Consider the following 27890-nt stretch of genomic DNA (forward strand, 5'->3'; position numbering starts at 1 on the left):
AGGAAGGGGTTCTGGAGAAGGAAGGGTGTAGGCTCTGGGGAAGCATATCCCCTCAGCTCTGCAGACTCCTTGCCCGTTAGCAAAGCTGAGGCCTGGTCTGAGGGCCATGCAGATGGGTGGGAGCCCTGCCAAGCACTGAGCACAGAGCTGTGGCAGACAAGGTCTCTGTATCACTATGAATAGGACGTGGCTGACCTGGATGAGGCCACAGCCAACTTTTGCACTAACACACCCCCAGCACTTCCACCAAGCCTCCAAGCTGGGTTGGGCCCAGGTGGAGAGCTATGTGCTTCTCTGCCTGGTACTGTCCACGGCAAACATCCATACCCTGGGCTAGTCTGGGCACCAGGAACCCTTTATTATAGCAAGACAAGCTGCCATGTGAGAGCAGGACCTGGGGCGAGGGAGGCCCAGTGGCTTTGCTCGCGCTCATGTTAACTCGCTCCCCTGCTTAGGGCCGTGGGGCTGTTGAGGCTCAGGAAGATGTCCTCCAGGGTGATCTGGCTGACTGAGTAGTCGTCCAGGGAGTACTCCTCCTTGGCTCGCTCCAGAGTCCCAAACACCTGAAGGAAGTAAGGAGAGTGCTGTCAACAGGGCCCGGAGGAGGACCGGGCTCGCCAGGAAGGAAGGGCACTGACAAGGGGAAGGCAGCAGAGGGGTGGAGAGGGGGAAGTCTCTTGGGTTGCAACAAGGACCCCCATAGGCCCATCCCTCTCTCAAATGCCCCCAGAGCACCTTCCAGGAAGTAAGTTCTCCAGTTCGGCTGTGTGTGCACTCAGGGGAAAGGGCCTCTGGCTGGGAAGGGCCTCTGAGTATGTGGCAGGCCCTCCCTGGGCCTACGCCCCCTCTGTGAAATGAGGGGATGGGCAGAGCTGATCTCCGCAGTCCCTTCCAGCTCAAACACTTATGTTGTATGAAATCCTTGTGAACGTTGCCATGGAGACATCAGAAGAGGACCTGCAGCAGCATGGAATGTGATTCCCACCCAAAAGAGAAAGGAATCAAGTCGCCAGAGAGCGGTGACCTCCTTGGTGTGCTGTCCCAGATGCCAGGCATACACTCACCTTTGCCCAGCTGAGGCCGTAGCTGGGCAGGTGGTAGTGGACCATTCCTTGGTGCTCATCTTCCAGGACGCAGCCTGCACAGAGGAGAGACCGTTTCTCTCTAGGGCCAGGCTGGAGGCCGGGGAGGGCGGCCTGGGCACATAGGCCCGTGCGCCTCAGCCTGGGGTTCAGGGATGTGGGATGGAAGGAGGCTGCCAGAGCTGGCACACACCTGGGAAGGTCAGGTTCACGAAGGCCTTGAACTTCTCCAGTGCCTCCTTCTGCCTGTCGTTCCGGACCTTGGCCCGCAGGGAGTAGCCACTGCCAAACTTGCTCTTGAGGTGCTGCGGGCTGCCCAGGCACTTGAACTGGCCCTGCACCATGATGGCCAGACGGGTGCACAGGGCCTCACACTCCTCCATGCTGCCGAGAGAGGACCGAGGATGCTGACGCCTTCGGGGTCACGGCTTGTGCAGAGAGGAAGGTGCTGACACCCTGATCAGGCTGTTCCTGATTCCCCTGCTCAGTGAGGTCCAGTGGCAGGCCCTGGGGGATCCCTTTGCAGACTCTGCCCAGGCTGCTGGCAGGTCTTTAGTCTACTCTGTCCCTGCCTAGCCCACCCCCCAGCCAGCTCCAGTTCCAGCTCTCCCACCTGGCCCAAACAGGCCCAGGCCCTACCTGTGGGAGGTGATGACAATGGCCTTGCCGGACTTGCGGACCCGTGCTACAGTGCCCCAGAGCAGGCGCCGGGCCACGGGGTCCATGCCAGTGGACGGCTCGTCCAGGAAGATGACCGCAGGGTCTCCAATCAGGGCAATGCCGGTGCTCAGCTTCCGCTTGTTCCCGCCGCTGTGGGTTAGGGTGAATGGTGGTCATAAAGCTGCAGCAGCGAATTCTGATGGCCTCATGCCCGCCTCCTCCCATCCAGCTCACCACCCCTGGTGGGACTTTCAATAGCATGGTTTGTCGCCCTCACCCCAGGGTTGTACAGTGACTTGGGCTGTTCAGTGCAAGGGTTATAAATTGTTCCCCTAGACAGTCTAGAGTGAGCACACGGTCTGTGAGACTCTCATTGGATGTTGGGAGCAGGAGCTTCTCCATGTGAGGGGAAAGGCATGGGCCATTTTAGCTAACTTTTTTTTTTTTTTAAACACATGTAGCATTTACTATGTGCAAGGCACTGTTGTAAGCTGTGCAAACATTAACTCACTTCATCTTCAGAAGATTCTGTTGATTAGGGGAAAACGTGACAGCCTGCTTCAAGTGAAAGCCAACAAAGAGGAAGGCAGAGTGAGGCTGGGGATGGTGAACACTGTCAGGATACCATCGGACCCTGGACCCAGCTTACTGCCTCTTTGGGAGCCCGTTGCCACTGCATACCCTTCTTTGTTTAAGCTGATTTGAATTGCGTTTTTAATCACTCACAGTTGAAAGAACGCTGACCCACACCCCAGGCTCCTTAGCCATCATCAGTAGCTCAGATGGCCCAGACACAGAGGGGCAGGTTCCGGTGCTGAGCCCTAGGAAGCCCTGAGGAAGGTGCAGGAAGGAAGGTGTGTCCTTACCCACACCTGGGTAGCACACCTGTGAGGCTGCCTGCCCATCCTTGGGCCCCATCATCCCTGGATCCCAAGTTGGGAGGAGGCAAGGAGTCAGGCAGCCCAGGACCTGGACGTGCAGCTGCCCCACTAGGTGCTGACAGACGTGGCCCTGCACTCTGGCAGTGAGAACGGGAGTCTGTCTTGGAAGTGGAGAGGGAAAGGGTCTAGGGAAGCCCCACAACACACCTGTAGGTCTTTACCAGCTTCCCAGCATAAGGGCATAGGGATAAGTCATCAATCATTTGCTCCACGCAGGTCCCAATGTGGCGCTCGGGGACACCCCGGAGCCGGGCGTACATGACCAGCATCTCCTGCCCCGTCATGTGGTCCAGCAGGGCGTCGAACTGAGGGCAGTAGCCGATCCGTCGCTGCACCTGAGGTTAAAGCAGCCCAGAGGGGTGCCAGGTCAGAGGGAGAGCCTCCGACTAGGCAGGGTCCTGGACCCTTCTGCCCTGGCCTTGCCTCAGTTCAGGTCCGTGACTCTGCCCTGTTGATATGCATTTGCCACGGGGGCACAGGGGTGAGAGCTTGCTGCCACAAGTGGGTTATACTAATGCTAGGGAGTAGCTTACAGGTCAACATGGACTGCAGTGCAGGCCCTGCTGCTGGAGTCTGAACGGGAAGTTCCGGAGGGCCCATGAGTGACTGAGAGCAGCCAGCATTTCTCTTCTGAATCCACCCTGTGGCTGAGACACATTTGCCTTTTGTTCCAGTGAAATAGGACTTTTGTGGCCCAAGCAAAGCAAAGCAGCTGGTTCTGGAACAAGGGTGAGGTGGAAACGCTTCTTCCTGCCTGACAGGCATCCTTGGTGCCCAGCCTCTCTCCTCCCTCTTGGGCACCTTTGAAAAGTCTGGTCACTAGAAGATGTGCTTTATTTTTTGCCCCTTTAAAAATATTTTGATTACTGAATCATATTCCTTTTTGCTTTCTGGAATATCGGAGTAGACAGAGGAGAATAGACAGAGGTGAACCCTCTAACATAGGGAGATAGATTTTGGGCCATTAGGCCATCTGCTTCCCTACTATATGCCTAGTGATAAACTCTTTCTGTCTCTCTGAAAAGAAAAAAAATATTTTTGACCACATGTGTAATACGTGAATAATGTTTTTTTGTAAAATATTCAAGTAAAGGCTCCTGAGGACTCTTTTGGCTGCCTGTCCCAGCCCAGTGTGATCAGGCTGCTCTGTCCCTTCAGACCAGGTCAGATTTTTTGTTTTAAAGCAAGTAACCCACATGGACACATGCTTAGGCAGAGAACCATTCCTATGTTTTTGCTAAATAGTATCCTCCTATTCTGTAACTTTTTTTTTTACTTTTTTAATTGTATAATATATATATAAAGCAAAGAAAGAAAAAAGCAATAGTTTTCAGCAAGTGGTTACAGGACAGATCCCAGAGATTATCAAAGGCTACAGTACCATCCTCTCAGATTTTTCCTTATAGCTGCTCCGCAATATAGGAGGCTAGGAGGAATAAATATTTTTTTTATCATCACAATTTGCAGGTCATGGTGGCTCAGTAGGTAGAGTTATCATCACAACTGCCTTTTTTGTGTGTGAAAGTAACAGATATACAAAAAAAAGCAACAAATTTCAAAGCATAGCACAGCAGTTAATTGCAGAACAGATTTCAGAGTCTGGTATGGATTATAATCCCTCAATTTTAGTTTTTACTTCTAGCTGCTCTAAGACACTGGACACTAAAAGAAATATCAATTTAATGATTCAGCAATCACATTCATTTGTTAAACCCTAACTTTTCTGTATAACTCCAACATCACCTTTGATCTTTCCATACCTGTCTTTAGGGGTATTTGGGTTAAGGCTATTCTAACTTTTTCATGTTGGAAGGGCCGTCAATAATATGGGGTCAGGAGATGGAACTGGATGATGTTCTGGAGAGGCTGGGCCCTCTAGGTTTCAGGAATTATCTGGTCTTGGTCACATCTAGAGGTTGTAGGTTTCTGGAAAGTTACCCTAGTGCATGGAACCATTGTAGAATCATATATTGCCCTAGGTGTTCTTTAGAATTGGCTGGAATGGTTTTGGTTGGGGTTTGGCAAGTTATGATAGGTAGCAAGGTCTAACGGAAAAGCTTGACCTCCAGAGTGGTCTCTCGGTCTTTATGAACTCTCTCAGCCACTGATACTTTGTTACACTTCTTTTCCCCCTTTTGGTCAGGATGGCATTGTTGATCCCACAGTGTCAGGGCCAGACTTACCCCTGGGAGTCATCCTCCACGCCACCAGGGGGAATTTTATTCTCGAAATTCTGTAACTTGTTCTTTAAACTCAACATTATGTTTTCAAGATGTTCCTATGTCAGTAAGCACAGACCTAACCTTGTTCAGTCTAACTGCTATGTAGTCATCCAGGGGAATTTTCTAGATTTTATTTAGCTATTTCAGACATTCAGGTACATTTGAGTTATTTCCAAGTTTCTGTCACTATAAACTTGCTGCAAACCACCTGCTTGTGCCTAGGTAATAGTGTTCCCCTAGAGGAGATGCCAAAAAAAAGCAGGATGCTAATTTTTAAAAATAATTTTTCCCCTCTGTTTTCTCCTTACTCATTCAAGCAGTTTTTCCCTTAAATTACCACTACATCAACAGGGCTCCAGTATACTTATAGGTGGATCACATCTGAAAGCTGTAAGGCATAGACTTGATTTAATAAGGAACTCCTAAGAAACCCAACAGGGAGAAAAAAACAAAACAAGGACATTAGAGTAATCTGAAGACTTTGGCACCTACAGCTACAGCAAACAAATACCACCCAACTCCTTGCCAGATTAACATGAAACCTCACACTTTAAAGGTCTTTTACCTCAGTTCCTATTATTCAATATATCATATTCAGCTTTCGACAACAACAAAATGATAAGATATGCTAAAAGGCAAGAAAAAACATTCTGAAGAGACATAGGCTCAGATATGACAAAGATTTTGGAATTATCAGACAGAAAATTTAAAACGACTATGATTAGTATACTAAGAGAGCTAATGGAAAAACTAAACAAGATGCAAGACAAGATGGGTAATGCGAGTAGAGAGATGGAAACTCTAAGAAAGAATCAAAATGAAATGCTACAAGGTAAAAAATCTGTAAGAGAAAGGAAGTATGCTTTGGATGGGCTCACCAGTAGACTGGACATATATGAGGAAAGAATCATGAACTTGAAGAAATGTTAATAGAAACGTTTCAAATGGAAATGAAAAACAAAAAAGCACACAAGTAAGCAAGAAAAACAAAATCCAAGAACCGTGGGATAATCTCAAAAAGTGTAACCCAACTTTAATTGGAATGCCAGAAGTGGGAGAAAGAACAGAGCAGAAGGAATATCTCCAGTAACAGTGGACAAGAATTTTCCAGAATAAATGACAGATACCAAAGCACAGATTCAAGAATTTCAGAGAACACAAAGCACGTTATTACCAAAAAATCTATACTTCAGCATTTCATATTAATATTGCAGAAAAACAAAGACAAAAAGAAAATCTTGAAAGAAGCCAGAGTGGGGGAAACACCTTACTCATAGAGGAACAAGGAGAAGAATTACAGTGGACTTCATGCCAGAAAGCAGGGAAGCAAGAAGAAAGAGGAGTGAGATATTTAAAGTGTTGAGAGAAAAACCCAACCAACCTAGAATTCTATATCCAGTGAAGTTATCTTTCAAAAATGAGCCGGAATGAGCTGGGACTCAGCATCAAGGGATTGAGAAAACCGTCTCAACTGAAAGGGAGAAGAGAGAAATGAGACAAAATAAAGTGTCAGTGGCTGAGAGATTTCAAATAAAGTCGAGAGGTTATCTTGGAGGTTATTCTTATGCATTATTTAGATAACCCTTTTTAGTTTGAGGTGCATTAGAGAGGCTAGAGGGAAGTGCCTGAAACTGTAGAGCTGTGTTCCAGTAGCCATGTTTCTTTTAGATGATTGCATAATGATATAGCTTTCTCAAAGTGACTGTGATTGTGAAAACCTTGTTCTGATGTTCCTTTTTACTATGGTATGGACAGATGAGTAAAAAATATGAATTAAATATAAATAAATAATAGGTGGAACAAATGTTAAAATAAATTGGGTAGAGGGAAATACTAGTGGTCAATGAGAGGGAGGAGTAAGGGGTATGATATGAATGAGTTTTTTCTTTATATTTCTTTTTCTGGAGTGATGTAAACGTTCTGAGAAATGATCATGGTGGTGAATATACAGCTATGTGATGATATTGTGAGTCACTGATTGCACACCAAGTATGGAATGTTCATACATAAAGAATGTTCATGTTGTATGTTGATTGGTTTTATTAATAAAAATTTTTTTTAAAAATGAAGAAGACAAAAATATGGAAGCAATCCAAGTGTCCATTAACCATGAATGGAGGAATGAAATGTGGTATATACACACAATGGAATATTATTCACCCATAAAAAGGAATGATGTCCTGATACATGCAAAAATAGGAATGAAACTTGAAGACATCATGTTGAGTGAAATAAGCCAGACACACAAAAACAAATATTGTATGCTCTTACTGATTTAAAATTATTTGAATAAGCAAACTTACAGAATCAGAATCTAGAATACAGGCTACCAGGGGGTAGGGTGGGTACAGAGAATGGAAAATTAAGGCCTAAAATGTACAGGGTCTCTATCTGGAACAATGGAAGTGTTTATAATGGATGGTGGTGATGGCAGCACAACACTGTGAATGCAATTAACAGCACTGACATATATATCTGAATGTCATTAAAAGGGGAAATGTTGGATTGTATATATGGTAACAATACATTTTTTTTTTAAATCCATGGAACTACAGTACACAAACAGTAAACCCTAAGTTAAACTATGGACTATAGCTAATAGAACAATTACAAAAATGTGCTTTTATCAATTAGAAAAATGTTTCACACCAATACAAAGTGTTAATATTAGGGTGGTATATGAGAATCCTATATTTTTTGCATGATTGTTCTGTAAATCCACAACTTCTTTAATAAAGAAAAAAAATATCAGTTTCACTGAGAAAGAAAATGAAGGAGATTAGGGAGGGCCACGGTGGTGCAGTGGCAGAATTCTTGCCTGCCATGCCAGAGACCTGGGTTCGGTTCTTGGAGCCTGCCCATGCCAAAAAAGGGAGAAGATTAGAAGACTTAATAGTGTTTAGCTGTCAAGTTTACCTATGGTATCTACAAATTCAATTGCAATCCCTGTCAAAATTCCAGCAGACTTTTTTTTTTTTTTTCAGAAATGGAGAAACTGATCCCCCAATTCATAAGGAATTGCAAGGGGCAAAAGAGCTAAAACAAACTTGAAAAAGAACAAAGTTGGAGGATTCAACTTTCTGATTTTAAAACTTACGATAAAGCTATAGTAATTAAAATTGTGTGGTACTCATGTAAGGACAAACATAGATCAGTGAAATCGAACTGAAAGTTCAGTCCACAAATCTATGGCTAGTTGACATTCGACAAGGGTGTTGAGTCCATTTAATGGGGAAATAATAATTTCTCTTTAACAAATGCTGCTGGGGCAACTGGAAATCCACATGCAAAAGAATGAATGTGGACCCCCCACCTCTCACCATATACAAAAATGAATTCAAAATGGATCAATGATCTAAATATAAGAGCTAATACTAAAAACTTTTACAGCAAAACATCTACTGGACCTTGTAGTAGGCAATGAATTTTTAGATTTTATACCTAAAGCACAAGCAACAAAAGAACAAACAGATAACATGGACTCCATCAGAATTAAAATTTTTTATGCACCAGAGGATATCATCAAGAAAGTCAGAAGATAACCTACAGAACGGGAGAAAATATATAGACCCATTTATCTGATAAGGTTTAATATCCAGAATATATAAATAACTCCTACAACTCAAAACAAAAAGATAAGCAACCCAATTTAAAAATGGGCCACAATTTGAATAGATATTTCTCCAAAGAAGATATTCAAATGGAAAATGAGTACATGAAAAGATGCTCAACATTCTTAGCTATCAGAGAAATGCAAATAAAAGTATAATGAGATATTATTTCACACCCACTAGAATGGCTATTATTTAAAAAAAAGCTGAAAATAAGTGTTGGTGAGGATGTGGAGAAAGAGGAGCCCTCATACACTATTGGTGGGAGTAAAATTATGCAGTCACTGTGGAAAAAAGGTTGGTGGTTTCTCAGAAAATTTAACCTATAATTACCATAACATCTGGCAATTCTATTCCTAGGTATATACCCAAAAGAACTGAAAGCAGAAGCGTGGTCAGATATTTGCACAACAAAGTTCATTGCAGCCAAAAGATGGACACAACCCAAGCGTCCGTTAACAGTTGAATGGATAAACAAAATGTGGTGTACACATATGATGGAATATTATTCAGCTGTAAAGAGAAGTGTTGATACATGTGATGGCATGGATGAAACCTGAAGACATTGTATTGAGTAAAGTAAGTCAGACACAAATGGACAAATATTTTATTATTTCTCTTATATGAAATACTTAGAATAGACAAATTCATAGATCTAGAAAGCAGAATAGTGGTTACCAGGGGTGGAGGCAGGGGAGAATGTGGAATTACTTAAAAATAAGTATGAGTTTTGATTCAGAATAATAAAAAAATAGTCTGGGAATAGTGGTGAAAGAGGCAATGTTCTTTTTTTTTTTTTTTAACTTTTTAAAAATTAATTAAAAAACAACAAATGAACAAAAGCATTCTTATCATATGATCATTCCGTTCTACATATATAATCAGTAATTCACAATATCATCACATAGTTGCATATTCATCATCATGATTATTTCCTATAACATTTGCATCAATTCAGAAAAAGAAATAAAAAGACAAAGAAAAAGAAATAAAATGAAAACAGAAAAAAAAGATTATACATATCATACCCCTTACTGCTCCCTTTCATTGATCACTAGCATTTCAAACTATATTTATTTTAACATTTGTTACCCCTATTATTTATTTTTATTCCATTTGTTCTACTCATCTGTTGACAAGGTAGATAAAAGGAGCATCAGACACAAGGTTTTCACAATCACACAGTCACATTGTGAAAGCCATATCATTATACAATCATCTTCAAGAAACATGGCTACTGGAACATAGCCCTATATTTTCAGGCAGTTTCCTCCAGTCTTTCCATTACATCTTGAATAACAAGGTGATATCTACTTAATGCGTAAGAATAACTTCCAGGATAACCTCTCTACTCTGCTTGGAATCTCTCAGCCATTGACACTGTGTCTCATTTCTCTCTTCCCCTTTTTGGTCAAGAAGGTTTTCTCAATCCCTTGATGCTGAGTCTCAGCTCATTCTAGGATTTCTGTCCCACGTTGCCAGGAAGGTCCACACCCCTGGGAGTCATGTCCCACGTAGACAGGGCGAGGGTAGTGAGACTGCTCGTCATGTTGGCTGGAGGGAGAGGCCACATCTGAGCAACAAAAGAGGTTCTCTTGGGGGTGACTCTTAGGACTAAATTTTAAGTAGACTTGACCTCTCCTTTGTGGGGTTAAGTTTCATATGAACAAATCCCAAGACTGGGGGCTCAGCCTATAGCTTTAGTTGTCCACACTGCTTGTGAGAATATCAAAAATTCAATTTGGGGAAGTTGAGTTTTCCCCCGTTCTCACCATTCCTCAAGAGGCAATGTTCTTAATGTCAAAGAACTGTCCACATAAAACAGTTAAGATGATTTTTATGTGATGGATATTATACCATAAGTTAAAATAAATAAAAATTTTTTAAATGAAGGAAAGCCCACCTCCATCAAGATGGTGCAGTGAGATGCTTCAGGGCTCTGTCCTGCAATAGAATCTTTGAACAATCAGCAAGAACTGGCAGTAGCCTCTTTCTCAAAGTAACCCTCATGCACCTGTTGGGAGCATGTATGTCTGGCCCAGTATTTTGGTGGCGGCATGAGGGACTGACTGTCCCAGGACATACGCCGTGTGCAGAAGGTGGCTCACAGAACTCTCCTATAGAATGCTGTGGGACAGCAGTTAAGTAGCTGCCTCGAGCAAACTGGCTGTAGGACATACAGTGCAGTGCCTCGGACCATGAAAAATGGTTTCCTAGGGAAGAGAGAACACTGAGAACCAGATAAACAGAGGAATTCTTGGGGCCACAGGTGTGTGTCCAAAACAGGATGCATTCACAGAAAGGATCAGGGAGGCCCCTATGCTTTGGCCTGGAGCTATTCTCTAAACTCATTTTACGGATAAGTCCTTAAGGTGAGCACTCACACAGGTTAATCTGTAAAGACTAAAAAAGATGTTTTATTTTATGCTTGCTGCTTTTTTTCTTTCTTTCCCTTTTTCTTTGTTAGTTCCTGGCAATCAAGGAAAGCTCTGTCATAACACTAGCTGGATACGAGGCTAAGAGTCTAAATTTCAGCAATGACATGTTAAAATATCAAGATTTCAGCAAACATTACAAAATTTAACAAGACAGGAAATGATGGCTGAGGCAAAGGAGAAGATTTAAAGCATTAGAAACCATTAATGAGTAGAAATAGATTTGGGACATATTAGACCAACACTTAAAAAATAAAGTCCTAAATATGCTCAAAGAGATAAAGGAAAACATGGACAAAGCACTAAAGGAAATCAGGAAAATGATAGATGAGCACTGTTTCAGTTTTCTAGCTGCTAAAATAAATACATAAAATAGGTTTGCTTAAACAACAAAATTTTATTGTCTCATGGTTCTGAGGCTACGAGAAGTTCAAAATTAAGCTCTGTAAGGCGATGCATTTTCCCATAAGACTGTGGCATTCTGGGGCTGGCTGCCAGCATTCTTTGGCCCTCAGCTTTTCTGTTTCATGACAAGGCACATGGCAGCGGCCTTTCCTATCTCTTCTGGGTTCCCCTGACTTCTGGTTTCTGGCTGACCGCACGGCTTCTCTTTCCAGATGGCTTTCATTCTGTTTATAAAGGATTCCACTAATCTGTATTAAATCCCAACCTGATTCAGTTGGGTCACATTTTAACTGAAGTAACACCTTGAGGAGATCTTATTTACAAAGGGCCCACAAGAATGTGGGTCCACATTCACAAGGATGTGGGCCAAGACCAAGAACATGCCCAAGCTGGGGTCCACAATTCAGTCTACCACATGCACAAAGGAGGGTCAGGGGAGAAATGGAAATCATGAAAAGGAACCAAACAGAGCTGAAGACCACAGTAACGGAAATTAAAAATTTCCTAGAGGGCGGGCCACGGTGGCTCAGCAGGTAAGAATGCTTGCCTGCCAAGCCCAAGTACCCGGGTTCGATTCCCGGTGCCTGCCCATGTAAAAAAAAAAAAAAGTTTCCTAGAGGGTTTCAACAGCAGGTTGGAGCCTGCAGAAGAATCAGTGAACTTGAAGACCAGACAAGTGAAGTCATCCAGTCTGAGCAGCAGAAAGAATGAAGAAAGGTGAACAGAGCCTAAGAAACAGAGCCTACTGCAAACCAATACAGGCATTGTAGGAGTTCCAGAAGGAAAAGAATGTGAGAATATCCAAAGAAATAATGGCTGAAAACTTTCCAAAGATAACAAGAATGTACGTATTCAAGACAGTCTGGTTTGGTGCATAAATATTTATGATTGTTATGTCTTCTTCTTTTTTTTTTTTTTTTTTTTTCTATGTATTTTTTTTTTATTAATTAAAAAAAGAATTAACAAAACAATTAGAAATCATTCCAATCTACATGTACAATCAGTAATTCTTAATAACATCACATAGTTGCATATTCATCATTTCTTAGTACATTTGCATCGATTTAGAAAAAGAAATAAAAAGACAACAGAATAAGAATTAAAACAATAATAGAAAGAAAAAAAACAAAAAAAACAAAAACAAAAAACCTATACCTCACATGCAGCTTCATTCAGTGTTTTAACATAATTGCATTACAATTGGGTAGTATTGTGCTGTCCATTTCTGAGTTTTTATATCCAGTCCCGTTGTACAGTCTGTATCCCTTCATCTCCAATTATCCCTTCTCTTTTTTTTTTTTTTTTAATTAACGGAAAAAAAGAAATTAACCCAACATTTAGAGATCATACCATTCTACACATGCAATCATTAATTCTTAACATCATCACATAGATGCATGATCATCATTTCTTAGTACATTTGCATTGGTTTAGAAGAACTAGCAACATAACCGAAAAAGATATAGAATGTTAATATAGAGAAAAAAATAAAAGTAATAATAGTAAAATCAAAACAAAACAAAACAGAACAAAACAAAAACCTATAGCTCAGATGCAGCTTCATTCAGTGTTTTAACATGATTACTTTACAATTAGGTATTATTGTGCTGTCCATTTTTGAGTTTTTATATCTAGTTCTGTTGCACAGTCTGTATCCCTTCAGCTTCAATTACCCATTGTCTTAGCCTGTTTCTAACTCCTGCTGAACTCTATTACCAATGACATATTTCAAGTTTATTCTCGAATGTCCGTTCACATCAGTGGGACCATACAGTATTTGTCCTTTAGTTTTTGGCTGGATTCACTCAGCATAATATTCTCTAGGTCCATCCATGTTATTACATGGTTCATAAGTTTATCTTGTCTTAAAGCTGCATAATATTCCATCGTATGTATATACCACAGTTTGTTTAGCCACTCTTCTGTTGATGGAGATTTTGGCTGTTTCCATCTCTTTGCAATTGTAAATAATGCTGCTATAAACATTGGTGTGCAAATGTCCGTTTGTGTCTTTGCCCTTAAGTCCTTTGAGTAGATACCTAGCAATGGTATTGCTGGGTCGTATGGCAATTCTATATTCAGCTTTTTGAGGAACCGCCAAACTGCCTTCCACAGTGGTTGCACCCTTTGACATTCCCACCAACAGTGGATAAGTGTGCCTCTTTCTCCGCATCCTCTCCAGCACTTGTCATTTTCTGTTTTGTTGATAATGGCCATTCTGGTGGGTGTGAGATGATATCTCATTGTGGTTTTGATTTGCATTTCTCTAATGGCCAGGGACATTGAGCATCTCTTCATGTGCCTCTTGGCCATCCGTATTTCCTCTTCTGAGAGGTGTCTGTTCAAGTCTTTTTCCCATTTTGTAATTGGGTTGGCTGTCTTTTTGTTGTTGAGATGAACAATCTCTTTATAAATTCTGGATACTAGACCTTTATCTGATATATCATTTCCAAATATTGTCTCCCATTGTGAAGGCTGTCTTTCTACTTTCTTGATGAAGTTCTTTGATGCACAAAAGTGTTTAATTTTGAGGAGTTCCCATTTATTTATTTCCTTCTTCAGTGCTCTTGCTTTAGGTTTAAGGTCCATAAAACTGCCTCCAATTGTAAGATCCATAAGATATCTCCCAACATTTTCCTCTAACTGTTTTATGGTCTTAGACCTAATGTTTAGATCTTTGATCCATTTTGAGTTAACTTTTGTATAGGGTGTGAGAGATGGGTCTTCTTTCATTCTTTTGCATATGGATATCCAGTTCTCTAGGCACCATTTATTGAAGAGACTGTTCTGTCCCAGGTGAGTTGGCTTGACTGCCTTATCAAAGATCAAATGTCCATAGATGAGAGGGTCTATATCTGAGCACTCTATTCGATTCCATTGGTCGATATATCTATCTTTATGCCAATACCATGCTGTTTTGACCACTGTGGCTTCATAATATGCCTTAAAGTCAGGCAGCGCGAGACCTCCAGCTTCGTTTTTTTTCCTCAAGATGTTTTTAGCAATTCGGGGCACCCTGCCCTTCCAGATAAATTTGCTTATTGGTTTTTCTAATTCTGAAAAATAAGTTGTTGGGATTTTGATTGGTATTGCATTGAATCTGTAAATCAATTTAGGTAGGATTGACATTTTAACTATATTTAGTCTTCCAATCCATGAACACGGTATGCCCTTCCATCTATTTAGGTCTTCTGTGATTTCTTTTAGCAGTTTTTTGTAGTTTTCTTTATATAGGTTTTTTGTCTCTTTAGTTAAATTTATTCCTAGGTATTTTATTCTTTTAGTTGCAATTGTAAATGGGATTCGTTTCTTGATTTCCCCCTCAGCTTGTTCATTACTAGTGTATAGAAATGCTACAGATTTTTGAATGTTGATCTTGTAACCTGCTACTTTGCTGTACTCATTTATTAGCTCTAGTAGTTTTGTTGTGGATTTTTCCGGGTTTTCGACGTATAGTATCATATCGTCTGCAAACAGTGATAGTTTTACTTCTTCCTTTCCAATTTTGATGCCTTGTATTTCTTTTTCTTGTCTAATTGCTCTGGCTAGAACCTCCAACACAATGTTGAATAATAGTGGTGATAGTGGACATCCTTGTCTTGTTCCTGATCTTAGGGGGAAAGTTTTCAATTTTTCCCCATTGAGGATGATATTAGCTGTGGGTTTTTCATATATTCCCTCTATCATTTTAAGGAAGTTCCCTTGTATTCCTATCTTTTGAAGTGTTTTCAACAGGAAAGGATGTTGAATCTTGTCGAATGCCTTCTCTGCATCAATTGAGATGATCATGTGATTTTTCTGCTTTGATTTGTTGATATGGTGTATTACATTAATTGATTTTCTTATGTTGAACCATCCTTGCATACCTGGGATGAATCCTACTTGGTCATGATGTATAATTCTTTTAATGTGTTGTTGGATACGATTTGCTAGAATTTTATTGAGGATTTTTGCATCTGTATTCATTAGAGAGATTGGTCTGTAGTTTTCTTTTTTTGTAATATCTTTGCCTGGTTTTGGTATGAGGGTGATGTTGGCTTCATAGAATGAATTAGGTAGTTTTCCCTCCACTTCGATTTTTTTGAAGAGTTTGAAGAGAATTGGTACTAATTCTTTCTGGAACGTTTGGTAGAATTCACATGTGAAGCCATCTGGTCCTGGACTTTTCTTTTTAGGAAGCTTTTGAATGACTAATTCAATTTCTTTACTTGTGATTGGTTTGTTGAGGTCATCTATGTCTTCTTGAGTCAAAGTTGGTTGTTCATGTCTTTCCAGGAACCCATCCATTTCCTCTAAATTGTTGTATTTATTAGCGTAAAGTTGTTCATAGTATCCTGTTATTACCTCCTTTATTTCTGTGAGGTCAGTAGTTATGTCTCCTCTTCCATTTCTGATCTTATTTATTTGCATCCTCTCTCTTCTTCTTTTTGTCAATCTTGCTAAGGGCCCATCAATCTTATTGATTTTCTCATAGAACCAACTTCTGGCCTTATTGATTTTCTCTATTGTTTTCATGTTTTCAATTTCATTTATTTGTGCTCTAATCTTTGTTATTTCTTTCCTTTTGCTTGCTTTGGGGTTAGCTTGCTGTTCTTTCTCCAGTTCTTCCAAATGGATAGTTAATTCCTGAATTTTTGCCTTTTCTTCTTTTCTGATATAGGCATTTAGAGCAATAAATTTCCCTCTTAGCACTGCCTTTGCTGCGTCCCATAAGTTTTGATATGTTGTGTTTTCATTTTCATTCGCCTCGAGGTATTTGCTAATTTCTCTTGCAATTTCTTCTTTGACCCAGTCGTTGTTTAGGAGTGTGTTGTTGAGCCTCCACGTATTTGTGAATTTTCTGGCACTCTGCCTATTATTGATTTCCAACATCATTCCTTTATGGTCCGAGAAAGTGTTGTGTAAGATTTCAATCTTTTTAAATTTGTTAAGACTTGCTTTGTGACCCAGCATATGGTCTATCTTTGAGAATGATCCATGAGCACTTGAGAAAAAGGTGTATCCTGCTGTTGTGGGATGTAATGTCCTATAAATGTCTATTAAGTCTAGTTCATTTATAGTAATATTCAGATTCTCTATGTCTTTGTTGATCCTCTGTCTAGATGTTCTGTCCCTTGATGAGAGTGGTGAGTTGAAGTCTCCAACTATTATGGTATATGAGTCTATTTCCCTTTTCAGTGTTTGCAGTATATTCCTCACGTATTTTGGGGCATTCTGATTCGGTGCGTAAATATTTATGATTGTTATGTCTTCTTGTTTAATTGTTCCTTTTATTAGTATATAGTGTCCTTCTTTGTCTCTTTTAACTGTTTTACATTTGAAGTCTAACTTGTTGGATATTAGTATAGCCACTCCTGCTCTTTTCTGGTTGTTATTTGCATGAAATATCTTTTCCCAACCTTTCACTTTCAACCTATGTTTATCTTTGGGTCTAAGATGTGTTTCCTGTAGACAGCATATCGAAGGATCCTGTTTTTTAATCCATTCTGCCAATCTATGTCTTTTGATTGGGGAATTCAGTCCATTGACATTTAGTGTTATTACTGTTTGGATAATATTTTCCTCCAACATTTTGCCTTTTGTATTATATATATCATATCTGATTTTCCTTCTTTCTACACTCTTTTCCATATCTCTCTCTTCTGTCTTTTTGTATCTGACTCTAGTGCTCCCTTTAGTATTTCTTGCAGAGCTGGTCTCTTGGTCACAAATTCTTTCAGTGACTTTTTGTCTGAGAATGTTTTAATTTCTCCCTCATTTTTGAAGGATAATTTTGCTGGATATAGGAGTCTTGGTTGGCAGTTTTTCTCTTTTAGTATTTTAAATATATCATCCCACTGTCTTCTAGCTTCCATGGTTTCTGCTGAGAAATCTACACAAAGTCTTATTGGGTTTCCCTTGTATGTAATGGATTGTTTTTCTCTTGCTGCTTTCAAGATCTTCTCTTTCTCTTTGACCTCTGACATTCTAACTAGTAAGTGTCTTGGAGAACGCCTATTTGGGTCTAATCTCTTTGGGGTGCGCTGCACTTCTTGGATCTGTAATTTTAGGTCTTTCATAAGAGTTGGGAAATTTTCAGTGATAATTTCTTCCATTAGTTTTTCTCCTCCTTTTCCCTTCTCTTCTCCTTCTGGGACACCCATAACACGTATATTTGTGCGGTTCATATTGTCCTTGAGTTCCCTGATACCCTGTTCAAATTTTTCCATTCTTTTCCCTATAGTTTCTGTTTCTTTTTGGAATTCAGATGTTCCATCCTCCAAATCACTAATTCTATCTTCTGTCTCTTTAAATCTATCATTGTAGCTATCCATTATTTTTTCTATGTTTGCTACTTTATCCTTCACTTCCATAAGTTCTGCGATTTGTTTTTTCAGTTTTTCTATTTCTTCTTTATGTTCAGCTCATGTCCTCTTCATGTCCTCCCTCAATTTATCGATTTCATTTTTGAAGAGGTTTTCCATTTCTGTTCGTATATTCAGCATTAGTTGTCTCAGCTCTTGTGTCTCATTTGAGCTATTGGTTTGTTCCTTTGACTGAGCCATATTCTCAATCTTTTGAGCGTGGACAGTTATCTTCTGCTGCTGGCGTCTGGGCATTTATTCAGATTTCTCTTGGTGTTGGACCCAGCAAGGTTGTAATATTTTTCTGTGAAATCTCTGGGTTCTGTTTTTCTTATCCTGCCCAGTAGGTGGCGCTCGTGGCACACGTTTGTCTGCGGGTCCCACCAGTAAAAGGTGCTGTGGGACCTTTAACTTTGGAAAACTCTCGCCGTCCTGGGGGTTCGCTAGCCGAAGCGGCTTGAGCCGGCCCAGGGTCCGAACGCAGGGAGGGTGTCCGAACGCAGGGAGGGTATCCGAACGCAGGGAGGGTTGCTGGTCGCCGCAGCCAGGGAAAGAGCCCGTCCGAATTTCCTAGTCGGCCCTGGGCAACAAGCGTGGCGGGAGGGCGCCAGCGGCAGCGGCCCGCCCGAGAGAGTGCACGTTCCCCGGGAGTCACGGGTTTGGAAGGGGCCTCCCCCACCCGTCACCGTTCTCCGCGGCCTGGGGGTTTCCAATCCAATTCTCTCAGTTGGTCCGGGGGCTGCGCGTGGTGTGGGCGCCAGTCGCCTTGGTTTCAGGGGACCACCTCTCCAATTCTCCCAGCCGGCCCGGGAAGGGGGAAGGGAGTAACTCCGGCCGCTTGCCACCCCGCCCGGTAAGGCCCGCACGCCTCGGCGATCTCACCCGAGCTGCTTCTCTCAGCCAGCCAGCCGTTCCAGGATGGGGTACGCTGTCTTTTTTATCTCTGTTGTGGCTTTGGGCGCTTTCTGTATCGTTTCTACTCCCCTAGTAGGTGTCCTGGAGAAGAAACTAAGATCCGCGCGTCTTACTAAGCCGCCATCTTCCAGGAAGTCTCCTGTCTTCTTCTTTAATTGTTCCTTTTATTAGTACATTAAATCCTTCTTTGTCTCTTTTAACTGTTCTACATTTGAAGTCCAATTTGTTGGATATTAGTATAGCTACTCCTGCTCTTTTCTGGTTGTTATTTGCATGAAATATCTTTTCCCAACCTTTCACTTTCAACCTATGTTTATCTTTGGGTCTAAGATGTGTTTCCTGTAGACAGCATATAGAAGGATCCTGTTTTTTAATCCATTCTGGCAGTCTATGTCTTTTGATTGGGAAGTTCAATCCATTAACATTTAGTGTTATTACTGTTTGGGTAGTACTTTCTTCTACCATTTTGCCTTTTGTATTTTGTATGTCATATCTAATTTTCCTTCTTTCTACACACTCTTCTCCACACCTCTCTCTTCTGTCTTTTTATATCTGTCTCTAGTGCTCTCTTTAGTATTTCTTGCAGAGCAGGTCTCTTGGTCACAAATTCTCTCAGTGATTTTTTTGTCTGAAAATGTTTTAATTTCTCCCTCATTTTTGAAGTACAATTTTGCTGGGTATAGAATTCTTGGTTGGCAGTTTTTCTCTTTTAGTAATTTAAATATATCATCCCACTGTCTTCTCGCCTCTGTGGTTTCTGCTGAGAAATCTACATGTAGTCTTATTGGGTTTCCCTTGTATGTGATGGATTGCTTTTCTCTTGCTGCTTTCAAGATCCTCTCTTTCTCTTTGACCTCTGACATTCTGACTAGTAAGTGTCTTGGAGAACGTCTATTTGGATCTATTCTCTTTGGGGTACACTGCACTTCTTGGATCTGTAATTTTAGGTCTTTCATAAGAGTTGGGAAATTTTCAGTGATAATTTCTTCCATTAGTTTTTCTTCTCCTTTTCCCTTCTCTTCTCCTTCTGGGACACCCACAACACATATATTTGTGCGCTTCATATTATCATTCAGTTCCCTGAGTCCCTGCTCATATTTTTCCATTTTTTCCCCCTATGGTTTCTGTATCTTGTCGGATTTCAGATGTTCCGTCCTCCAGTTCACTAATCCTAACCTCTGTCTCTTGAAATCTACCATTATAGGTTTCCATTGTTTTTTTCATCTCTTCTCCTGTATCTTTCATCCCTATAAGTTCCATGATTTGTTTTTTCAGACTTCCCATTTCTTCTTTTTGTTCATTCCTTGCTTTCTTCATATCCTCCCTCAATTCACTGATTTTGTTTTTGATGAGGTTTACCATGTCTGTTCGTACATTCTGAATTAGTTGTTTCAGCTCTTGTACCTCATTTGAACTATTGGTTTGTTCCTTTGACTGGGCCATATCTTCAATTTTCCTGGTGTGATTTCTTATTTTTTGCTGGCATCTAGACATTTAATTACCTTAATTGGTTTATTCTGGACATTGCTTTCACTTCTCTTACCTAGGGTTTTCTTGCTAGATGAGTTTGTTGTCTATCTGTTCTTTGACCTTCAGTTCAGCTTTTTCCAGACCTCTAGCTTAGGTTTTGTTTGACAGAGGATAATTTTTCAGTTCTTGTTTCTTGCCCTGCTTGTATGGCGCCTTTTCCCTCCCTACCCTTAGGACGGTCTATGTAGGTATTACAGACTCCAGCCAGTTTTCCCGGACTAAACTGGCCTCCTATCAGGGGGAAGAAGTCACCTGCATCAGTTTTCCCTGAGGGCGAGACCCAGCAGGTTAAAAGATTTTCCTGTGAAGTCTCTGGGCTCTGTTTTTCTTATCCTGCCCAGTATGTGGCACGTCTGCCTGCTGGTCACCAACAAAAGATGTTGCGGCACTTCTAACTTTGGAAGACTCTCCCTGCTGGGGGCGTGGTGGAGATGGAGGAGAGGTTGTAGGCTGGTTTTAATGGCTTCAAACTGCCAAGCCCTGGGGTCCGAATTCCTTGAGAGAGGGATTCTACCTGAGTTGGGTTTCACCCCTCCTGTGGGGAAGGCACAGGTGGGAGACAGCCCTGAAAGCAGCCCATTTCTGCCTATGCCTGGGGCAGTTGTAGCCCAAGAAGTCCCACTGCTGAATCCAGAGGCTGCCAGGTCTCCATAGAAACACAGCCACTAAAGCCTCCATTTCCTCTCCTTTCCTGTTTTGCCGTGAGCCCAATGAGCGACCTCTGCCTTGACCAGGTTTAGAGTCTCTTTCCTTTCCCTCTGGGAAGCCGCCTGTAGGGGAGGGGCGCCAGGCACTGGGTGCTGGGCGCCGCGGCTTGGGGAACTCATGTTTTTTGGGGAGGCTTGCAGCCAGTCCAGATGGTCCAGACTGGGGTGCACTGTGTGTTTGGTCACTGACGTGGCTCCGGGAGCTGTTCTGTACTGTTTCTGGTTATTCAGTAGTTGTTCTGGAGGACGAACTAAAACGCACACATTGCTAAGCCACCATCTTGGCCCCTCCCTACAAGCTTACAATTTTGAGGTTGAGAAAAATATCCAAATCAAGGCATCATCAGGTGATGCTTTCTTCCCAAAGACTGTCTGTGGCAATCTCAGTCACATAGCAAGGCACATGGCAGCATCTGCTGTTCTTAACCTTCTTTCCCAGGTTTCATTGCTTTTACCTTCTTGTGAACAACACTTGTTAACAATGCTTTTATAAACCTTTGCATACAAACATCTTTATCAGTCTATTTTTGGCTATATAGAAAGTAGTGGGATTGCTGGGTCATATGGTAATTCTATAGCTAACTTTATAGACTATACCAGTTCCCACAGTGGTTGCATCATTCTTTACTTTTCAGTTATTACTTTAAATGTAAATGTATTAAACTCCTGATTTAAAAGGCAGAGATTGGCAGTATGGATTTAAAAAAAAAACGTGGTCCGTCTATATGCTGTCTACAGAACACTCACTTCAGATACAAAGATACAAAAAGTTTAAAAGTAAAAGGATGTAAAATGATATTCCATACAAATAGTAATCAAAAGAGAGCCAGAGTGGCTCATGAATTAGAAGACTTAATATAGCTAAGATGTCAGTACTACCTAAATCTACAAAATCAATGCGATCGCTATCATTTACCTAGAAACTTTTTTTTTTTTTTGCAGACATGGAAAATCTGATCTTCAAATTTATAGGGAATGTCAAGGGACCACGAATACCCAAAACAATCTTTGAAAAGAGGAACACAATTTTAGGACTCATACATCCTGATTTCAAAACACACTAGAAAGCTACATAATTAAAACAGTGTGGTCCTGGCCTACCAATGAAATTGAATTGAAGAGTCTAGGGAAAAACCCTCAAACTCTGGCCAGTTGATTTTGACAAGGGTGCTACATCCATTATGTGGGAAAGAATACTCTCTTCCACAAAAGGTGCTGGAAAACCAGAAGTCCAAATGTACAAGAATGGATCTGAACTCCTAACTTTCATGATGTACAAAATTTAATTAAAAATGGGGGATACAAGGGTGGTTCAGTGATAGAATTCTCACCTACCATGCGGGAGACTCAGGTTCGATTTCTATCCCATGCACTTCCCAAAAAACAAACAAACAAAAATTCAACAAATGGTGCTGTAATAACAGGATACTCGCATGAAAAAAGAATGAAATGTGACCCTGGCATACAGTGTACAAAAAAAAATTTAATTAAAAATGGATAAAAACCCTTAACATAGATGTAAAACTATAAAACTCCTAGTAGAAAACATAAGGAAATATCTTCAGGACCTGTATTAGGCTACAGACGCTTAGATTTTATACCCAAAGTATGAGCAATTAAAAAAAATAGATAAATTGGATTTCATTAAAAGTAAGAACTTTTGAGCAACAAAGGGCTTTACTGAAGAAGTGAAAAGATAAACTACAGAATAGGAGAAAATATTTGGAAACCATATATACAGTATGTGTTTAATATTCAGAATTTACTTTAAAAAAACTCCTAGAACTTGATGACAAAAGGCAAAAATTCAATTAAAAATGGGCAAAGGTACTCACTTTGGCAGCTCATACACCAGAATTGGAATGAGAAGATTAGCATGGACCTTGAACAAGGATTACACACAAATTCATGAAGCATTACATACATTTTTTTTTAACTGGGCAAATGAGTACACATTTGTTCAAAGAATAAATACATATGACCAATACACAATTGAAAAATACTGAACATCATTAGCCATTAGGTAAATGCAAATAAAAATACAATGAGGTACCTTTTCACACCCACTATGAGAGCTAGTATTAAAAAAATAGGAATAAAGGGAATAAAGCTAGTATTAAAAAAATTTTTAAAAAGGCAATAAAGATTGTGAGAAGGAGCAAAGGAGAAGGAGAACTTATAACAGAGAAGATGGGATTTAACAAATGAGTATGACTGCTGAATCATTATACTGCTATTTCTTTTAGTCTCCAAAGTCTTGGAGCAGTTAAAAGGAAAAATCTGAGATTGTGGAACAGTAACCTACACTAAACTTTGAAATCTGTTCCATAACTACTTATTAAAATGTGCTTTGAAATTTTTTTTGTATATATGTTATGTTTCACAATAAAAATGTTAAAAAAAATAAAGGGAAATACCAAGGTTTGGTGAGGATGTGGAGAAATAGGAACCCTCATACATTGCTGATGGAAATGTAAAATGGTGCAGTGCTATGGGAGATAGTTCAGCAGTTCCTCAGAAAGTTAAAAATAAGCTACCATATTACTCAGTAATCCCAAATTCTAAGTATAAATCCCAAGTATTCAAAACAAGTACTTGGACACTTATTTGTACACAGATGTTCATAACAGCCTTATTCACAATTGCCTAAAGATGGAAATAATCCAATTATCCATCAGTGAAGGAACAGAGAAACAAAATGTAGTATATACATAGAATGGAATATTATTAAGTCATAAAAAGAAATAAAGTGACAGAAAGATATGGCGAGGTGTGGTTTAGAATTCTGTTTTTTTACTGGGCCTGGAGATTAGAAATGTAGTTTCTTGAAACTTTAGTATCTGTGTGACACCTGAGACACCTGAGATTTAGTTCTCTAGCTCTGAAAGTCAGCATAAGTTCATATAGCTACTATTAAAAAAAAACAAATTGAAAACGATCAAACTGATCAAAGATGTGAGGAAACTGATTGGTTAAAATTAAGAAACTTGAAACCTTCAGATTGTTCCAATGCCAGAGAAGCTCTGAAACCCAGAGATACTGGACTCTCCAAGAATAATAACTGATTTCATTGGTTCATCCCTTTGCCCCTTAATAATCGCATCCCTTTTCAGCTTTGAAGCAGTCAGAGAGTCATTGCCAAGATATCCCTCAAGATTGAGAGATAATTATTAAATGAGAGGGAGGAATTGTAACTGAGAAATCAGGATTTAAGGGATGATTTTGATTACTGAATTGTTACATGAATATTCCTTTTTGCTTTCTGGCATATTGGAGTATACAGGGAAATACCTGAAGTCTCTGAATTATAATCCAGCTGCTTTGATCTCTGATAATGGTTGTATAGCCCTTATCTTCTGCCTGTGTGACTGTAAAAACTTTGTGATGAACTTTCATCTGTACCTAGTTATGCAGTTTTTCAACTTCAGAGTCTTGTAATCACTAGACAGCCCCTAATGTTTGTTAAGGAAGGGTCTTGGGTTCACCTGGAACTAACCTACCCCAGATCCAAAATTATCTTGATGACTGTTCTAGTTTGCTAGCTGTCAGAATGCAATATACCAGAAACAGATGGCTTTTTAAAAGGGGAATTTAATAAGTTGCTAGTTTACAGTTCTAAGGCTGAGAAAATGTCCCAATTAAAACAAATCTATAGAAACGTCCAATTAAAGGCATCCATCTAGGGAAAGACACCTTGGTTCAAGAAGGCCGATGAAGTTCAGGGTCTCTCTCTCAAGTGAGAAGGCACATGACGAACACAGTCAGGACTTCTCTCTCAGCTGGAAGGGCACATGGTGAACACAGCATCATCTGCTAGCTTTTTCTCCTGGCTTCAGCTTTCATGAAACTCCCCAGGAGGTGTTTTCCTTTTTCATCTCTAAAGGTCACTGGCTCGTGAACTCTCTGCTTCGTGGTGCTGCAGCATTCTCTGCTCTCTCCAAATCTCTTTCATTCTCCAAAATGTTTCCTCTTTTATAGGACTCCAGAAACTGTTCAAGACCCACCCAAATGGGTGGAGACATGTCATTACCTAATCCAGTTTGACAACCACTCTTGACTAAATCGGATCTCCAGGGGGATGATCTGATTACAGTTTCAAACATACAGTATTGAATAGGGATTATTCTGCCTTTATGAAATGGGATTTTGAGCAAAACATGGCTTTTCTAGGGGACATACATCCTTTCAAACCAGCACAATGAATGAGACCGGATTTAACCTAAATGGGCCCAACTGACATGTGCAATAGCTTAGACTTTAACCTACCTCATTCCTATACCTCATTCTGCCATTTTCTTTCATGCATTCTGTGACTAGGCTTGTAATCAGTCTGCGCATGCTCAATAATTAGATCACCTCTAATTACATCATCGGGGCCACTGTACTCATTATCCTAAACCCGTCTCACCTTTTCTCTCATAAAACTATCCAAATTACTGCAGTTCAAGGAGACAGATTTTGGGCACTTAGGCCATCTGCTCTCCTACTACATGCCTAGTAATAAACTTTTTCTCTCTTTGAAAAAAAAAAAAGAAATGAAGTACTGAACATGAATGAACTCTGAAATTCATTTTGAGTGTAATAAGCCAGACACACAAGGACAAATAATGTATGATTTCTTTTATTTGTAATACTTATAATAATGGAGTACATAGAGACAAAACAGAATCATGTTACTAGGAATAAGGGTTTCATGGGAAATAAGGGATTATTGCTTAATGGGTACAAGCTTCTGTTTGTACCCATTGGTTTGGGACGTTTGTATCCTCGGTTTGGGATGTTAAGAATGTCTGGAAATAGTGGTGAAAATAACTGAGAATGTTGTCAGTGTCATTAACATCAAAATTTTATAGTTAAAAATGGTCAACTTATTTTTTCTAAGTTTTTAAATTGTATAGTATAACATATATACAAAGCAAAGAAATAAAAAAGCAACAGTTCTTGAGGCACTCTTCAACAAGTGATTATAGGACAGATCCCAGAGTCTGTCATGGGCTACCATAAAATCCCCTCATAGTTTTCCTTCTAGTTCCTCCAGAATATAGGAGGCTAGAGGGCTTAAGTACTTTTTTATTATCACAATTGACTTCTTTTCCTTCCTTTTTTGTGAACAATAACATATATACAAAAAAGCTATAAATTTCAAAGCACAGCACCACAATTAGTTGTAGAACATATTTCAGACTTTGACATGGGTTACAATTTCACAATTTTAGGTTTTTACTTCAAGCTGCTCTAAAGCACTGGAGACTAAAAGAGACACCAATTTAATGATTCAGCATTCATACTCATTTGTTAAGTGCTATTTTCTATGTATAATTCCACCATTACCTTTGATCTTTCCATTCCTCTCTTTGGGGTTTTTGGGCTTTGGCAATTCTAAATTTTTGATACTGGAAGGGTCTGTCACTAATATGGGGTAGGGAGATGGAACTGTTTGATGTTGTGGAGAGGCTGAGAAGTTATCTGGACCAGGGACCCATCTGGAGGTTGCAGGTTTCTGGAAAGTTACCCAAGTGCCTGGAACTCTTGTGGAATCTTATATATTGCCCCAGGTGTTCTTCAGGATTGGCTGGAATGGTCCTGGTTGGGGGTTGGCAGGTTATGATAGGTAGCAAGGTCTACCTGAAGCTTGCATAAGAGTGACCTCCAGAGCAGCCTCTCAACTCTATTTGAACCCTCTCTCTGCCATTGATACTTTATTAATTACACTTCTTTTCCCCCTTTCGGTCAGGACGTAATTGTTGATCCCACAGTGCCAGGTCTGGATTCATCGCTGAGAGTCATCTCCTATGTTGCCAAGGAGACTTTCACCCCTGGGTATCATGTCCCACATAGTGGGGAAGGCAATGATTCCATTTGCAGAGTTGAGCTTAGAGAGACTGAGGCCACGCCTGAGGAACAACAGAGGTCCTCCAGAAGTAACTCTTAGGCATGCCTATAGGTAGTCTATGCTTCTCTGCTACCTACATAAGCTTCACAAGAGTAAACCTCATGATCGAGGGCATGACCTACCGATTTGGGTATCCCTAAAAAAAATGGTCAACAGAATTGTGATGTTATGTTTATAAACACAATAAAAAGAAGAGTTTCTGGTTAATCAAAATAGTGATATAAGATTCTCCAGGGTTCTGTTCCCTCAAAGAATCTTTGAACAGCTAGCAAAACCTAGCAGAGACATCTTTCTCAAAACTTCAAAAAACAGTTAAAGGGTTTACAGTATAAGATGGATTTCATAATTCACACTGTACCTGTCAAATCTGGTGGCTATCTAGTTAAAATTTCTCGGGACAGCATGGTGACAAGGTTGAAGAACTGCAAGTTACCCTTTTAAGCAAAAGGTAAAGTTAGAACTTTCAGCATAATATGGACAAACAAAGAATTTAATATTTTGTTTACTGTGATAATAATGATGGTAATGGAAAGAACTGAAATATGTTGTAATAATTTTCTGCATAAAGCTATTTTTCTGAGAAGCTTCCTTTACAAATTTATGTCAAATTTAAAAAAATACAGTAATTTAGAATTTGACGTAATAAAGATGCAAATACTCAACAAACAAACAAACAAACAAAAAACAGTTAAAGGGTTGTAGTACGTGGGCAAGAGCCAAATAAAGAAAACGTGACTTAAAAGTGGTAAGAGTAGCCTTTGTGATCCCCTCATCCAGTGCAGTGTGGAGACAGCCTATGCTCCCATTGTGGATCCCCGGCCCTGTCCTATGCACATAACAGGATGTATGTACCTCTATGTTGGTACCAGTCTATCAGGTGGCAGCATGCAGGACTGAACCAGAATATGTGTCTCTCACTTGCCCACCCAGAACTTGCCCTGCAGGTAGAAACAGGTAGTGGGCAGTAAAGCAGGGTAAAAAACAATTAAATCAAAGCACACTTAGGCAGAGGATTATAGACTTTAAGATATACAGTAGAGAACCTGGGGACAGGGGGCAGGAGTCTATTTCATAGGGACTAGAGTGAACATGTGAATTCCTGTAAATGAGTAATTTCCAATGCCATGAGCACAAACCCAGACAAG

General features: G+C 40.4%; 1 protein-coding gene and 1 pseudogene across 19 annotated transcripts in view; one reads left to right on the top strand and one right to left on the bottom strand.

Annotated features, from left to right (window-relative positions):
• Nucleotides 1–339: 339 nt before the first annotated feature.
• The window catches only part of LOC143667661 (ATP-binding cassette sub-family A member 17-like), a 234298-nt gene continuing 206747 nt past the window's right edge, over nt 340–27890 (bottom strand). For 18 of the 19 annotated variants that reach the window (XM_077142129.1, XM_077142118.1, XM_077142128.1 and 15 more), the window contains 5 exons: nt 2831–3018; nt 1722–1892; nt 1276–1466; nt 1065–1138; nt 340–563 (listed from right to left, as the gene is read on the bottom strand). In XM_077142129.1, the coding sequence (XP_076998244.1) occupies nt 435–563; nt 1065–1138; nt 1276–1466; nt 1722–1892; nt 2831–3018 (753 nt within the window). In that variant the 3' untranslated portion in view covers nt 340–434. Of the gene's footprint in view, nt 564–1064; nt 1139–1275; nt 1467–1721; nt 1893–2830; nt 3019–27100; nt 27180–27890 lie in introns of those variants that run through there. The other variant, XM_077142131.1, reaches the window with a different exon arrangement.
• Nucleotides 22680–22780, top strand: LOC143667838 (U6 spliceosomal RNA; annotated as a pseudogene).

Source organism: Tamandua tetradactyla, chromosome 23 (genome assembly GCF_023851605.1).
Source record: "Tamandua tetradactyla isolate mTamTet1 chromosome 23, mTamTet1.pri, whole genome shotgun sequence".
Classification (NCBI taxonomy): Eukaryota; Metazoa; Chordata; class Mammalia; order Pilosa; family Myrmecophagidae; genus Tamandua; species Tamandua tetradactyla.